Below are 18,202 nucleotides of genomic sequence, written 5' to 3'. Positions count from 1 at the left end.
GTGTTCTGGGGACAGGCAGCTAGCAGATAGTGAGGAGGCGTTTTTTACAGTGTGTTTTGGGGACAGGCAGCTAGTAGATAGTGAAGAGTTGCTTTTTACAGTGTGTTCTGGGGACAGGCAGCTAGTAAATAGTGAGTTTTTTTGCAGTGTGTTCTGGGGACAGGCAGCTAGCAGATAGTGAGAAGATGTTTTTACATAGTGTTCTGGGGACAGGCAGCTAGCAGATAGTGAGGAGATGTTTTTTTACAGTGTGTTCTGGGGACAGGCAGCTAGCACATAGTGAGGAGATGTTTTTTTACAGTGTGTTCTGGGGACCGGCAGCTATCAGATAGTAAGATGTGACTGTATGCATTAGCATAGGCCGAGTGACTGCAAGCAGCACTCCAGAAGGTCCCGCTGTCCCCGACTGAAGCCTTGTGGTCCATACACACTTCAGCTCTGAACAGAAAGCTAGGTGAATCACATGAGACGTCTCACAGTGTGAAAAGAACAGGGGGAATTAATCAAAATAAATTATGGATGAATTCCATTTAGCTACTTCACTTAAAGGGTCCTGGTAATGGGCATGCCTGCTGCAGTGTCGCATGACTTAGGCTGTTGTCATGAATCATTTGTACATATAGAGACACAAAAAGTAATTTTTATGTATTCCTCACATTGTCATGAACAAGTTCATTTGATATCGCATCGAAAATGTATCCACAACGAAATGCAAGAAATTGTACAAAACTAAGAAACTGCCGGCTGGTCACGTGACACCAGCTAGCAAAGCATCAACTTAAAAATCAATTTTTAAAAAATTAAAAAGAGAATGCCTGGCACAGACTGCATCATCCTCTAATTGACTTGTTTTCGGTTCTAAATTACATGCAGGTGCTTTGTAAATGTAGCAGCCGTTCTGCTGTCTCATGGCGGTGAGTGCAGAGGCTTATTTTTGACCAATTTACAAAAAATTGTTCTCCGCGGGGAGATGTGTGTGGCAATTTTTAACAACAATAACAGGGAGTACATCATGATTTTTTAACAATTTTGCATTTTTCACACCCTCCCAGAGGACTGATATTTTTGTCTTCAACATCTGAATAGTGATGTGTTCATAATCACTATACCACAGTTATTTTTAAATACAGAGGAAAATGCTGTCGTCATGTCATGTCATTATTATAATTATTATTTGAATTATAATGTGGGTTTGGAGACATTTTTTACCCGAATCTTAGCAAGTCACACTTTCATATTAGGTGAAATCACTTGGACCATTGTTTCATCAAAAACCAATGTACCCTCATGTTGTCCTCGGGTCAAATTGACCCGTTTTCCTATGTCAATGTTCTTTTTAATTCCCCAAAATAACATGATTGATTCCACACAATGCTCTTTGGCAAGTACAATCTCTACTTTTATCAATTTTGGGGCGTCTTATTCAATTTTATAGCGTTTGAAAAAAAAGAAATGGTTTTGAAATAGTATTGAGTAAATGTTGACATATTGCAGTCTGTGATTATCCATCAATCCTTTAATTTCAGTCTAAATAATTCCAAATTTTTGCTTTTCTAACTCCAACATTAAGTATAATTTCCTTTAAATTAGGTTTACTGACCCTAAATCCCCAAAATAACTGTAAAACTAAACTAAAGTTAGTACTACGTGATGTTGAAAATGTGTAGAAAAAAGGGACAAAAACTTAAGGAAAAGTTTAAAAGATTAACTAAAAATGTCAATTTTCAATTTTTACGGGAAAACAACACAAGGGTTGAGTAACTGGGAGTGACCTACAAAGTGAACTTGCAAAGTTGGGTGTGCTTTTAAATTGAGTGCACTTAAAAAATTCAAATGATTCAACCTGTAATCAATAAAAAGGAAATAATTAGCTGAGCTGCCAACCAGAAGTCAGTTAATTGTGGGGAGAAAGAAATGTTGAGAATTATGAGTTATCACCTCCTGTTAAGAAAAGGTCTGATATTAGTAATTTACAGATGGAGGGCTTAAATTACCATAAAGTGAAGCATGACATCAGAACTGAAAAGCTCCCGTGCAAGTTTCTCGGACCAGTCACCAGGTCAGAAAAAAACATGGAGACACCGGGGGGTGGTGTTGAGGAGCTGAGCTGTCAGGCACTTATCTCGATCTGACAGAAGTCTTTCCTGTTTATATTGTGCTTTTGTGAGTTAAAAGACATGGTTGGGGTTGAGTTCATGGCCTCATGAGTGGATGAAGAGCAACTGCAGCATGAGGAAGAGGAGCTTAGATTTTAAATGCTGATGGATTGTAGCGATGATACCTGGGAACTAACGCGGTGAAGCAGGGAAGAAGAGATCGGACTTTTCAAGCTTTCTGCTACAGCGGACTTCTAAGCTGGCTAACAGAGAGAAGCTCATCACTGAACACAGAATCCACAAAGACTCCCCCCTATCTATGATGCTGCTGATATAGCCTCTTTTCCCAGTCCCAGTACATTTGTGAGATTCAGTTAATGATGTCTTCCTCAATTTACAGGGGAAGATACATTGCTGTAGCTTTCAAGATTTAAAGAACTGTTGCAAGTTTCCATCTCTGGTTCTTGACTCTGGTCTGCAGAGACAGACTTTGGATTTCTGAGTATTAAATCTAGTGAGAGAGTGATTCACCAAATCCCAGTGGGCAGCATTTCGCTGGATGTGGGTTTCTAAGCTGAAGCCAACTTTGTATGATTTAAAAAGACCTCTGGGGCATTTTGTTTCTGGTGCAAAAGCAATCCGACCTCAAACGGCCCCAACTATGTGTACTCTGCAACTCTGAGACATGGCTCCTGTAGTCGGGGGGTGCTTTGCAATCTGCAACGTGGCAAGGGCATGCCGTCACTCGCATCTCCCTGGTCAAACCAATGGAGACGTCCAGAACTCAGGACCTTCCTGTATTTACGTTATTCCTCTCGCCCCATACAGATCTGCCCAACATCGTTGGAACATTATGAACATTTGTAGTGACACATTTTGACTCACGTGGATTTTTCTTCATGTAAAACAAAACTGAACTCAGAGGAAACCGCTCCTTAATTGATTTGGATCAGAGCAAACAAACTATAGTCCTAATATGATGTTATTCATGCTCTAATTTACGGGTATGAACATGTTCAGCCGGGGAACTAAGCACAACTTAGGAAGTTCCAAGACATAATACATATTCAATCCAAGTGCATTTTAAATATGGGATTCTACACAATGTTCCCAGTCTGAGCAGTGTGAAGTGAGGTTCAGGAACTTTTTGTCTATAATTTTTTTTTTTTTTTAGCCTTGGTGTTTGGGTTTGGACGGGTTGGTAATATGTTGTATCTTTGTTGTTTCTTCTATGTAAATTGAAAATCTATAAATGAAGATCACAAAAAAAACGCAAGGGGTAATACTGGACCTATCTGTAAAATCCTTGCTCCACAACATTCAGTCACTTTGGCACAAGAGGGTCCAGGTTAAAAAATATGTATTTTATTACCGTTTAAGTAGCAGTTCAAAATTGCATGGTTCATCCTAATCATGGACCAACAATATAAGTTATTGGTGATTATCCAGTAAATGAACTATTAATCCAGATGACTAAAATGGATGAGTCACACCCAGAACTTGGGACTGGAGAAGCAAGATAAAAACATCAGTTTAAAATACATATAGTGCAACGACATAGATACGGGAATTTACAAGCAATGGTAAAAAGGTAAGTCTGTTGGAGTCGGCGGAATCTATACAGAACACATACAATCCACAGTTTACAAGTGAGAAACGACACTAGTATAACTTACTGGACGTAAAACTGATCAATTGACGTACTGTATAGCCTTTTTGTGTAGCAACAACTGTTGCACAAAGGATTTCGGTCAGAGAAGCGGCGAACAAAGAACGCCAGCGTCCTCTCTCAACCGCAGCAGCACTTGAAGCAGATGAACAGCTGGTCGGTCTCCCTAAAATATACTTGACGTAATTATAATTTCAGAATGATCAATACAACAATCTTCACATAACATCGTCACTGAATCTTGTTTCCCCTGTAGGAAACTCAATTTGGCAAACAAATAGAATTTAATTGCGTTATTGGTTTTCCACATTGTAATCATTCCTATCTGGCTGAACCCTTATCATTTTCCCTAACAGACATCAGTCCTTTTATCTACATCGTCCTCCAACGCACACACATGTTTTTCTGTGTGAGCAAAATCAAAGTGTGTGATTTTTGGGTATTCTGGAGACAGGCCGTGGTCGATGTACCGAAACGGTTTGCACTTTGCAGCAAGCAGACCACAGGCCCTTCTTAACCGGCTCTATAACCACACACTAGAATGAGATGAATTGGATGAGAGGTGTCGGAGCGTATCGGCCGTCGTGGGCATCATGGGCTGAGAGCTTGAATGGCTCTGCGAGTGGAGCCCAGGAATAGCAGAGGGGAGAGATGGCACAGGCAGAAATTAAAGAGAAAACTGTGTGTCCTGCCTTGTGTGCCGCATACCTTCCATTTCCATGCTCAACTTCTAACCCGATCATCTGATACTTTAATCATCAACGTAGAACTCTGTGTGTGTTTATCTGACAGAAAACAGAGAAAATGGGTATGAAGGCCAAAGCTGAAAGACGTCACCAACAAGTCTTTGAAATGAGCATGTGCTGTGTCTCTGTAATGAGGGGAGCAGTCTGCAGGGACTCATGGACCCTCTGAAGGGCCTGCAGGGTCAACTCAGCTCCATCATCTTCGATGAATGCTCTCGTCTGGAATTGTGTGCCCCTTGTGTGCAATGCCTTTCATACTTATCTTCTGAAAAACCAGAGTCACTTGCCACTTGCGGTGTTATTTTTAGTGCAACAAGTATAGATGTCCTCTGGATAGTTGCAGTCAAGATGAATCCCCCGCCAAGCAACGAGTCAATTGATGTGGTCCAGGAAGCCGTGGGGAAGAGCCAACACAGCTAGTTTTACCAGTGAGAGCTACTTAATGCAAATTTAAGTACTGATGGAACAGGACATGAACAGAATGGATGGCTGAAGTGGTTTTCATTAGAGTCCTTAATTGAATGTGGTGATATCCACTACTACTTCAAATTGACAATTGGTGTTATGGTTGCATTTCTCAGATACAACTTGAAAAACTGGTCGATTTGTATAACAGGTTGTAAACTGATTCATTATTGTCAGTCATCCTGAAGGAATTGTGTTCATTAAAATGGCATGAAGGTTCACTAAAGTGGACATATATTGTTTTCTGTCAAATCTCTAATGTTATAATGTTGGATTTTCATGTTAAACTTGGCCAAATAATATGGCAAACATATTTTAGACAAATCCCCGTGAGACAACAGTTTTTTCTACTCCCGGCTAAGTCTTATACAGTAGCCACATCCAAACTGGCGGTCGCAAATGGGACGTCATGGGATCTCCGTATTGATACACACTCCTCACAGCTTTTTGGTAGGCCAGTGAAAAGTGCATCACAAATCTAATCTAGTATATCTTTTCACATTTTAGCACGGTGTCACTCCTTAATGAGACTGAGTAACAGCAGATTGGGGATATTGCCCGCCAAGGCCACATCTTCAACTATGAGTGACACCATTTGCTTTCCAGCATTATTAGAGATCTGAGTTGTCAGTTTGCAAAAAATAATAAGAAAGATAGAGGAACTAGTTAGAAGGATACCTGTCAGTAAGGTGCCTCATCCCTGTGTCTCCTTGGTTGTTGATGTTCTAGGAGCTACATGCTGCAGCTGTACCATGCCCTCCATCTGTTGACTTTACTGCAGGGTGTGAAGGGCCAAAGAAGGACAGAGACCTCATGAAGCACAGCCCTGCAGGAAAGAGATGACAGGAAGGAGGTGAGAGATAGAATCAGAAAAGACACAGGGCCAAACCCTAACACACACACACACACACATAGATATATACACGTACATACATACACACTCCACGCTTGGATAAAGAGCTGAATTTGAACATACCATACATCCTTCTAGCACATTGTTTTGGTTTTAATGAAAGAAAAGACTTCAAAGATGACAACTTTCTAGATGGTTTGGCAAATGCATGTCTGTTTTACTTTGCCATGTCCATTAAAGAGCAACCCCCAAACGCTTCCCTGAGATTTTGAATGGGAAGCATCCGGGCTGTGTCATCCACTGCGTGGGAGACGGTCTCGGATTTACAGCTTACAGCTCTCAGTAGTCATTACCAACTATTAGGACTATCACTCATCTTGGGGGAGGGATACCACCGTGGTGGTGAGATATTCTGAATTCTTCGGGGGGCTCAGCTGGACAGCAGATAAAGACACCAGGGAGGGGAAATATAGATGGGAGACAATCTAAAGGTAAACATAACTTGCCTTACTTGGGTGTTTGAGGAAGAAGAAGAGACAGCACACCATTCTTCCAAAAGACATTTCCTCATTTGGTGTTTTAATGGTAACACATCAGTCCACAATCTGAGGTAAGTGGGTTGAGATCTGGTGATTGTAAAAGCCATAGCATATGACTCATATCATTTTCATACTCATCTTCAAACCATTCAGAGAGCCCCTCGTGCCATGCATAGAAAGGTTAGCCATTGGTTTGAGTATTAATGTCCTCCCTTCAATAAGACGTCTGTCTGTTTATTCCGTCCGTATGCATTGTGAGATGTGTTTTTAGCTGCAAATTTTTTTTTTTACTGCTGCAATTTTCAATTTTTTTCGCAATAAAGACGATCAGACAACATGTGACTCTAATGCCCCATGTAGTAGGAAAATAAAAGATTAGTTTGATGTCCTGCTACTTTTCGCATGTGACTTTAGGTAGCCTTTGGAATCCATTTTTTTGGGCGGGGGAGGCCTTTATTTTGACAGGACAGATGAATATATGAAAGGGGAGAGAGAGGAGGGAACGACATGCAGTAAAGGGCAGCAGGTCAAATTCGAACCTGGGCCCACTTCATCGAGGACTAATGTTGGGAGTCCGCTATGCCAAGTGAGCTATCTTGGCGCCCTGGAATCCATTTTAACGATACGAATATTTGGTTATTTAAAAATACAATATGCCAACATATCGGCCAATATATGTATATATATATTTATTTATTTATTTTTTATCCAACAACGCATTATAAAAAAGATTTTTCCTTAACATTAGTCATTTGTAGTTATCTATGAGTTCTCACTAAAATAATGATAATAATTAGTTGTATTGTCCCAACAGAAAAGAGGAACATCAAAATAAATTCAAGTTCTGATATATAAAATGTATAAAAATACAAACTTAAGATGTGAAACTTAAAGTCCTTTGAACAAAAACACATTTGAAAAAAAAATAATAATCACTGTTGCCAAGATGGATGTTACAAAGCGCCCTCTGGTGGACAAACTATGCAAACGCTTGTAACATGGTGGACAGTCCGTTTTTATTTTTTAAATATTCACTTATCAGAGTCATTCATTCGTCATTATCAATTATTCTGATGAATGAATATCCAATTTTTTTTTTTTTATTGGCCATTATAAATACCAATGCATTGGGAAATGCCTGATATCATCTGATAATATCTACTTCTAGCATACCACAGCGGCAATCCTCCGCCATTAAAAAAGCTGCAATCCTTCCACAACCACCTTCCAAGAATGCAGGAGCTGAATATTTAATCATATAGATTTTAGGTGTATTATTCAACACACTCAAATCAGTGATTGTATGCATTGGCATTAAAGCTTTAGATGTACCATCCATGCCTTTATTAATTGGATTGTGGGACAATTTCAAACAGAAGCTGAGAAAATTCCATTTTGGTCACAGACATTCCATTTTAAAGCAGAACATTGATTTTATATCCATATTGGTGTTGTTGTTTTTCAATTCCGTTGGTAACTTTAATTATATATACATGTGTATATATATATATATATATATATATATATATATATATATGTACTATTGTAATATTCCACAAAATGTTAGGGCACCTCAAACATATAACATTTTGAGATATTGCTCTGCGTGTTGGGAGTTGGCAGACGTCTTACATTCAGATATCAATTCAATCTTTTTTACTTTAACAATGCAAACCACAACCTTTGCAGTAGTACGGTGACTGGGTGCCCTTCGTCTTTGCTGACAGCTTCTATTCAATTTAATATTATTTATAGTATCAAGTCATAACAAAAGGGATCTCAAGACAGAGAAAGGAGTCTGTAATATTTACAGATAGATAGGTCTAGACCAGACAATTCTAGTAATTCCATCAAGAGCAAGCATTTAGGTGAAACCTCTGACGGACCCAGGCTCTTGGTATGTGGTGTCTGTCCTCTTCGTTCAAGTCCACCTGTCTTACGTCACCTCTGGCACGTCCGCAATGTGAATGTGGAACATCAGCGTCTCCCTCACCTGTGAGATCCTGATCCGACCTACCAGACTTGATACCTACTTCATTTCTTAGATTTTGGGCGTCAATACCCACTTGTGTTTTGTGCAGAGACACTGCAACACAGAGACTAAGATGTGACGGACAGAGAGGGAATAATTATGAAAAGTGTTCTCTTTAACTTCATTGCCAAAACTGATAAACAAAAACAGTACTGAAAATGTTTATTATGTCTGAGACTCTAATAAAGACTCTCTAATAAAGAACAAAATAATAAGTAAGTGAAGTGCAAATTTCTTTGGAAGTTGAAATAAGGTTGTTTTTTTAACTGAGTTCCGGTTTCTAAATGTCCTCTGCCTTCACTCTCCGGGTGAGCTGTTCAACATCTGCACGGCTTTCTACGTCACTAGCCGAGACGAGGTGGCTAACCGTAGCATGCTAGCTCGTCTCAAGGGCAAAACACTTCTACAACACACACTAGTTGAACAGAATCTCCAAAAGAACTACTTCCTGTCCCTGTTCCGCAGCTGTTCCACAAATGTCCCTCGTCTAGAAAAAGTCTCCTAATTAACCCTGCCTTGGACTGGCCAACGTTGGAGAAAGAGTTATCTAGCTGATGGGATCTTGCTGAGCATGCATGAACCCCAACAAAGATAGTATAGAAGTAAGATGTCTCACTCTGGAGCTAAAACAGAGACCCAAGCACACAGGGTGGGAACAGGATCTGTAGCAATGTGCACAACAACAAAAATATGGTGTTTTTTGAAAATGAAACCATGTAAATCTATTCTGTTCCAACCTCAAAATACAATTATGAACCTGGAAATGAGCAGAATGTGGGCGCTTCAACAACTCAACATTCAGCTTCCCCAAAAAATCAATCAAGATAGCTTCTGATGTACACAGCAAATGTGCACAGCGTCTCTAGTAATGGGGAGGCACAGCAGCAGCTCTGCTCTCTGCCCTGTTCACATTTCAGAGAATATAAGAAAGTATTCTTCGTCAATGATTAGCAACGGGGCCGTGTGTGTGTGTGTGTGGGTGTGGGTGTCCCACGTTTCTTTGTCTGTGCATGGTGTATTTGGCCTTCTCCATGACTATTCTGCAAATCTGATCTCCTGTATGAGAGCTGCAGTGATGATTGTGTGAAGCCGGCCTGTTGGCTGGTTTTTGAAACGCCTGCGGTAGGCCAATCAGAGTTTTACGATGGTGTTGTATCTGTCGTGTCAGTGTAAAAAAGAACATGACTCAGTTTGTGTCTTTCTCGCACACTTGCGGGGTCTTGTGCACACTCTGCATCCTTTACATTAAAAACAGGATTCACATTTAAACAAAGCATGACATGAAATAGGAATACAAATAGGAAGACAATCAACAAAATACAGAAACATACAAGTACGACCATACACACACACGCACGCACACACACACACACACACACACACACACACACACACACACACACAGTATTTAACCCTTGTGTTGTCTTAACTGGAAACTTTTGTTTTTCTGAGTCAAATTTTAAAATGAAAAGGTTATTGTCGACTTTTTCGAACAATTTGTGGCTTTCCATAAAAAAAATTGTCAAAATTTTTCGACTTTTTCTGAGCCTTTTGAAAATTTCATGGGTTATCCCCACATTTTTAAAGCTTTTTTTCACATTTTAGTTACTTTTCTTGAAAGTTTTTTTCTCCAAATGCTATAAAATTGACAAAAAAACACACATTCAATGAAAGTAGAGAACTTATTGTTTTTTTAACTTGTGAGGAGCGCTGTCGGGAACCATCCATGTCCCTTTTTTGGGAAAAATAGTTTTAAAGAAACCCAAATTTCTGACACAGAAACATTTTGGAAAGGGGTCAAATTTGATTCTAAGACGACAGGAGGGTTAAAAAAATATTTTTTTTAAAGATGATTTTTTGGGGGGCATTTCTAGGCCTTTAATGGCAGGACAGCTGAAGAAATGAAAGGGAAGACAGAGGGAATGTCGGAGTCAAACTTGGACCTGCTGCAGCGAGGAGTAGACCTTTTAAATATGGGCGCCAGCTCTGCCAACTGTGCTACCCGGGTGCCCTACTTAAACAAATGTCTGAGGAAAAAAAGGTTTTGAGTTTGCTTGTGTTTGGCGAAATATGGTTGGTTTACACCTGACAAATTACAGACATGGAAAATTCGCACAAGCTTAAGATCACATATGACCTACGTAATTCTAAAAAATTACATGAAGTCCCTGGGAATACTAGTCCCGTATGAATAGGGCTTGTTGATTTTGCTCAACTCTGTTATGCAGTTGTATAATTCAGAATTATACAATGTGTGCAGTAAGATGGTTACAAGTGTTTTCTTCCGAAGTGAATACCCATTAACTTAATAGAGCCCTTTAACTGAGCCCCAGGGCTTTGAGGACGCGCCTGTAAGCATGCGATGTCCCCCGGGCCTCATTTGATTGTTGATATGAGCTTTTCCTCAACAGGAGATACACCCTGCCTGTGACCGGGAACACACTGATGACTTTAAAAATCGCTAATCCGTGCATTCCTTCTTCACCGGAAAACACAAACATGTGATTCTGCTTGTGTGAATTGGAGAATGCATACTTCAGAGTGAGCAAATTAGGGATGTTACCATGCATCGCAAAACGAAAATCAACATAAACCTGTACAGATTACAACCGGTTCAGTTAAAAAAAATCTAAATTTTGAAACGGCCTAGGGCATAATCTGCCTCTTGATTTCCCTTTAGACATCAATACTCAATACTAGTTAGTTTATTAGGGTTCAAACCGTGTTGCGGTAGAACCCTTCTTTGTTTGCCTGTTTTAGTTATTATTATTATTAATATTTGTTGTCTGCTGCGCCGGCTCAAAGTCCTCTGAGTTGGAATGAGCTAGAAACATGGAGCTTGGGGGAATAACTGGAAACGGTGTGCATGTGCTTCTATAGAAATATGAACCCGATCAGCCACATGGTGGCGCTGTAATTAAGGCTACAAAATGCAAACTTTGAAAGTGAAGCAGAACCGCTCCACAGCAGTGAAGCCTGTTCTCGATTTTGCCTTATTGCTTTACAATAAATACTTATATACACATTGAGATAAGTAGAAGAGACTTTACTATCCTTTTCTTAACAAACGGGTTTTGCAGCTGTAGGCAGCATAATCGTAGTGGAGCGAGTCACCTGGCACGCCTCGGGGGGGCTTCTCGTTTGAAAAGTAGCTGTTTGTCTGCCACGCTGCCGTACCTCTGACCACAATCTCAACTGAGATACGTGTCCAGTTCAAACACAGCCGCCAACCTTTTCCTTTCCCCAAATTACACAATTGCATCTGCCTTTACTTTATTGGATTGACAACCCAGAAAAAAGAAAACACTCTACCAAATATGTTTGGCTAGCCTGGGGCCTGATTGCCTGACTGCTCATGTTTTTTGTTCTGTCTGACTTTTTTTTTAACAATGTTGCTGCTTTCCAATTCCCCAAAAAAAAAAAAAAACTAGTGAGCGCATGCCCTGAGCACCTTGCCAGGTACTCCGTCTTGGCCGGCAACCTTCCTGGGGTCCACTGCCAGGAGTACCCGTCCAAAGTTGTGCTCCTTTACTGTGAGTAGGGTGGTTGGAAGGCGTTGGGAAGGCGTTCACCTTCCTGCTAAACCAATCAGAATCATACACAAATTGCAAGGGCCAATCACAGAGTCCCAACCCTGCTTTAAATCTGTTTCTCCCTTTGCTATCAGCAGTCGTCAGGCAAACCGTGCAACCTTACAGCCCCCCTCCCACCTCCAGTCATCTACTCCAGCTGACTGGTCCAAAACCTCCTTCTGTCTGGTCTTCAGACTCCTTCATCGCCACCACCAGTGTCTAGATTCTATCGGGGGGTTATGATGGTTCTCCACCCCCGATGGGGTCTAATCTCCCAAGACTTTTTGCAGTGTGAAAACAAACACTGGTTATTTGATTTGATCCTGATTATTCTTCTCCAGCTGTGGTTAATAATTGAGCGACGCAAAGGCCTGTACACATTCCTCTCTATCTGAGTCTTTGTTCACATACCCACACTCACATCTTGATCTCACACACTCTCTGTTCTGCTGAGAGCTGGGATTATGAATAATTGGATTGTGTTACTACGTTGCAATATTTGTATTTTTTGGAGTGCATAGTAGTGTAGTTTATATTCTTCGGTGCATAGATGCTTGCTTTTCATTAAAGATTAAAGTCATCCGGCACTGTTCAGGAATTGACTCAGCTCTAGTAATGTAGTCGACTTAGGCACGATGGTGTGATAAATTATTGATTTGGCTTACCATGAATGTTTAAAGTATTCATCCTTTATTTATTTCCATATTTGCATCTTGAAAAATCTGCAACTTTGGCATGACTTATTTCAATTAAAAACCACTCCTGAAAATACTAATTCCATGAAAGGAAACTTTTAAAATAGCACGGCAAACTCTTGGCTGGTTTAATGGGATGGGAGACGGTTATTGAAAGAGTATCAATACAATTAACTAACAGCAAGAAAAGAAAATAGACACCGGGAGTCATGGCAACGAGCACTGCACAGTCAGCTGCCGCCCGGTACAAGGGGAGGCCGTTCATTTATTACAGGAAGCTGAGTGAGTGCGGGGGTGCGCACTAAAACAATCACCGCAGGCACACAATAACACAACTGGTTCCCCCACTTATGCCCTGAATGCAGCCCTAATAATAATAATACTCCGTTCTCTTCGGGAAACCAATGTCTTATATTAATGTTTGTTCTGACGTGCTGTAACCATGTTTTATGTTTCTGCAGAACAGGAACCTGCTGCAAACCAGTTTTTAAACTGAGTCAGGCCCGTTTTTACATGGTAATGTAATGGTACTTTTTCTAACTTTCCTGTACAATAAATATGAATGAATGAATGAAACAACAACAACAACAACAACCCAGCAAGCTTCACACTGAAATTGGCTAGTTTTGAAGAAAATGGGGATTGTGCGTTAAGGCAGGCCAGCTTGGTTCTTTCGTGAATGATTGTAAAGATTTGCAAAGAATACGTTTAGGGTATTGTCAGATATCTTCTTAAATTGGCTTCTTATGTTTGTCCAGTTTGGCTCACTGGTGGAGCAGTACACACATGTACTGTGAGGTTTATTCAATTATTCAACAATTATCTCGTTGCACTTTTCATAAAAGATCAGGTCTAGACCGTACTCTGTGATGTTTTTAACAGAAACCCAACTTTGTTGTTCTCTTTTATGTAAATTCAAATTCATGCCGCAACGCATAGGTCAAGGGTTAGAATCAGACCTGTGATCATTTCCTGCGTGTCTTCCCCATGTTTCCCCCCCAAGTGTCCTGTCAAAAATTAAAGGCGTCAAAGCCTTAAACATAATCTTTCAAAAAATTGACATTTTATAGGGTATTTGCATTATAAGAATCCACGTGTGTGTTTTCACATCAAACGAAATGTTCAGAACTCAGCTTTCTGTATCGTGACGCACACATTTTTTCCTAAGGTATTGTCATTCTTTGAGAATGAGTTTTGTCAAATATCATTTGACTATCTGGGACGTTTTGGGACCGATTGGCGGGGATTTGCTAAGGACAAAATACACACGTTGATACACTTCTAAGAGCAACTTACGTGTAATCATGTATCCAGCTAATTTAAATAGCGCATGTTTCTGCATGGAACAGTTAACATCAGTTAATATCATAAGTGGTTTTCTTTTGAACTGTGCCAATGTTCCACCAGAACCAGTTCCACCCAGAGACTATTATGCAGTGTCAGTGTCGCTGCTTCCGGAGCTTGGAGCTTCCCAAGACGATTGTGATTGCTTTTAAGAAAGTCAAACAACCCATTGTGTTCTTTTCTCCTATCCCAGAATGCATGTGTTGGTCTGGATAAGCGAGACTATGGTTGGTATGATCAAAAGTGAAGAGCTAGAATCCACGGACATGCTGAAGGGCAAGGAGCACAGCCAGTGTATCTGTATATACATGTAAAAATACACTATGTGTGTGTGTATTTAGGCTTTATCACCCCACACTTTGTTGAAGGTCCTGTTCAATATAAAACTTAGTTGTATACAATAAATGTAGTAGGGGGTGCTCCGTCTCTCTTAGTTGAGGGGTCCTAGGCTTAAATACAGTTGAAGACACATGCCCTATAGAATTACAGCGCTTCCTGGTTCACTATAGAATTACAACGCTCCCTGGTTTACTTTGCCAGTTAGTGTTCTCACACACACACACAGGACCAATTTCAAAGATTTGTTGTACACGTTGGTCCCTTGGACACCAATGCAAATGGGAAAATAGAGTCCAGGTTTAATTAACCTTTAACTCTGCAACTGCTTAACTGCTGAATGTAAAACCCCTGCTGCACCTTCTCTACTGTATTTGATTATATGGTTATTTTATGATTTGTTTGTGCCATACATCATGCACTGATCGAAATGTGAGTTCACAGAGTTCTACTGATCTCACTGCAGAGCACGTAGTTCTACAGATCAGTCTATCAGATATTTTCCTGTTTCATATGTAGAATCAGATAAGACGCAGGTTTACAGAGCTACTTTATCTGTGCCCTCAGACTCCACAGAGTCAGATTGACAGCAATTATAAACACTGGTTGATTTCAGATGAAAGACTCAATCCGCTGCCTCAAGTGGGTTGAATTGCTTTAATGGGGGGGGGGAATCAATAGGAAACATGATCCGGACAGGTTGATTGGAGACTGACAGTGGTATTTAAAGATCAATGTCAGTGTGAACACAGTTCTGTGTAGTTTTTTTGCAACACACATTGAATCCTTTGTCACTGCCAGATATGTGGGCATCAAAGTATTTTTGATCTTCATTTGAGAGGATTTAACCAAATGTATGTTTTATGAACTGATGATGATGTGCTTCGGTACTCACAGCAAGGCCCAACATCCCCATTAATAATTTGAGGTGAATTTACTCTGCTGACTAAAGTGCAATAGATTTGCAACAGTGCAGATTATGCACAATGTGGGAAAAACTCCAATTCTTCAACTAGATTTCAATCATGACTTATATGCAGTTAGAGTAAGATGTACTAAGCATACGTAATATTCAGATTTTTACCTTTGTGGGAAATTTTTGGGGATTTGATAAACGACACATTTTTGGAAAGGTTATTGCATAAGGAGTCAGAATATCAATGTTTGCATTTGTTCAGATGTCTATATGGCGGAAATATGGAAGTTTTAAAAATGGCCATCGTAACATTTTAAATTGTAATGTCTCGACTTGGTACTTTACCACATTAACCCTTAGATGCAGGAGTAGGTAAAATGACCCTGTGTGGTTGTTTTCTTGCAATTTTGTTTTTTTATGCAAACGTCTTGAAATCCGGGAATAATTGTTTGTTTATTCCAAGTCAAAGCCAGTCCAAAGTAGTGCTACTTTGGACATCTTTGTGGGTCTGAGGTGTTTGTCACATTTTAGCTGCCAAAGCTCCGCTGCTCGCTGTCTTCGGTCGCCAGGGTGACAGGGGGAGTGGCCAGCGGCTAGTGCGGAAAAAGGCAATGTGTGCTTCTTTTACCAATACATATGTAACAATATGTTTGCATTTCTGATACAAACAACGTCAAACTTGGCACTGAAATGACTTGTATCCGTAGCATAACACCTGTCAAGTTTGAAATCGATCGGACTAACAGTTTGAGAGATATGCCAACAACACAGACAGACATAGACAGACAGACGTTCCTTCAGTTTATACATAGATGTGAGTTTTGTGTAATTTTTTCATAAGAAGCATGTTATTTGTGTTATATACCTAGGATAGTTTTTCTAGATGTATTCCACTTTTTTATTAACACTTGATATGACCAAATATTTCAATGTACTGTATGTGGAAAAAAAACTTGGTCATGGTGCTCTTTGGATGCTTGTATATAGACCGTAGTGGTCCCCTGATACTGTATCTGAAGTCTCTTTTATATAGACCTTAGTGGTCCCTAATAGTGTATCTGAAGTCTCTTTTAAATAGACCTTAGTGGTCCCCTAATATTGTATCTGAAGTCTCTTTATATAGACCTTAGTGGTCCCCTAATACTGTATCTGAAGTCTCTTTTATATAGACCTTAGTGGTCCCCTGATACTGTATCTGAAGTCTCTTTTATATAGACCTTAGTGGTCCCTAATATTGTATCCGAAGTCTCTTTATATATACCTTAGTGGTCCCCTAATATTGTATCTGAAGTCTCTTTTAAATAGACCTTAGTGTCCCCTAATACTGTATCTGAAGTCTCTTTTATATAGACCTTAGTGGTCCCCTAATACTGTATCTGAAGTCTCTTTTATATAGACCTTAGTGGTCCCCTAATACTGTATCTGGAGTCTCTTTTTTATAGACCTTAGTGGCCCCCTAATACTGTATCTGAAGTCTCTTTTATATAGACCATAGTGGTCCCCTAATACTGTATCTGAAGTCTCTTTTTTATAGACCTTAGTGGTCCCCTAATACTGTATCTGAAGTCTCTTTTATATAGACCATAGTGGTCCCCTAATACTGTATCTGAAGTCTCTTTTATATAGACCATAGTGGTCCCCTAATACTGTATCTGAAGTCTCTTTTATATAGACCTTAGTGGTCCCTAATACTGTATCTGAAGTCTCTTTCCCCAAATTCAGCCTTGGTGCAGAATTCCAGCCACCAGAACCAGTCCCACATTGAGTTTTTCTTAGCATTTGCCATTTTTAGACCAAACACAATTAAACAATTCATTTTTAATGGTGGTATGTCTAAGTTTGAATATGACCAAATTCCCACCCGATCATTATCCTAAAGTGATTAATTTGCTGACAAAACCTAATAACTCCCACGTTCCCTAAAGCAAATAAAAACAAAGAAAATAAAAAAGAAGGATGAAATAGAGCCTTAATTCCCATCACTAGTATGTGTTGGGGAATGTGGGGTAGAAATCAGTGATTAAATACTATTTATTTTTATACCGTTTAATGAATTCCACTGGGGAAATTAGGCAAATTATAGCTCTGAAAGATGTGGAACTTTATCACATGTAACAGCAACGCTTGATCTAAATACCACAATACATATTGCAAGCATGGACATACTGTAGGTCTATCTTTCTCAATAATTAGATCTGCACTCCGTGAAGTGTTTTCCGTGAAGGTGACATCCATTAATTTATCGCACACACACACACCGCACCTGTATCCCTGAGGTAAATAAGCACAGTAATTAAATAACTGAGTTCAATTTGTTGCCTATTAATAAATACTACCGCAGGCTTGAAGTGTTATGTTGCCTCAGTGAGTACCAGGCTCTGAGCTTTTCAAACTTTATAATAACATTAAAACAGCATGTGCCTGTGTATAAGTAAAGCAAATTATCATTTATGATCTTTACAAAGATATTAAGTTGTAGCTACTTGAAGCTGTTCACTTATGAAGTCATTGAGGGTTTTATTTTTAGAATTACTCTGTTACATGTAAAAGTGTTGCATTAAACAGGTTACTTAAGTAAAAGTATGGAAGTATCATGAAGAAAAATGGACTCAAATTGTTATCAATTTATTTGTCAGGGAGAATGCAACACACATTATTACATAAATAATTATTACAGTGAAGGCCATAACAATGTGTAGATATGTGTAGGCCTTTCTAAAAAATATAATCCAAACATAATTTTTAAAAGGAACCACATAGTGTGAGTTACAGTACATAGTCATGCAGCAAATACATTGTATACAAATATATTATATTTATATTTCACCAAGTTGAGACCACATTACACAAACCAACACAGCACAAACCCCAAGCACCCAGCCGGTCATACCTGCTCACCTATACCTGCTCACCAATGGGGGGTGGGGGGGGGGGGGGGG

The 18,202-nt window shown here is 39.7% G+C and overlaps 1 protein-coding gene across 1 annotated transcript in view; it reads right to left on the bottom strand.

Moving 5' to 3' along the window:
- Positions 1 to 15,790: 15,790 nt before the first annotated feature.
- LOC117937151 overlaps positions 15,791 to 18,202 on the bottom strand; it is a 3,916-nt gene continuing 1,504 nt past the window's right edge. Inside the window, exon 2 of the mRNA XM_034860880.1 lies at positions 15,791 to 15,856. Coding sequence (XP_034716771.1) covers positions 15,791 to 15,856 — 66 coding nt within the window. The remainder of the gene's footprint in view (positions 15,857 to 18,202) is intronic.

The sequence above is a fragment of the Etheostoma cragini genome, chromosome 21 (assembly GCF_013103735.1).
Source record: "Etheostoma cragini isolate CJK2018 chromosome 21, CSU_Ecrag_1.0, whole genome shotgun sequence".
NCBI lineage: Eukaryota > Metazoa > Chordata > Actinopteri > Perciformes > Percidae > Etheostoma > Etheostoma cragini.
Note: the sequence above shows the minus strand (reverse complement) of the source record. Positions and strands in the feature narration are given on the sequence as shown.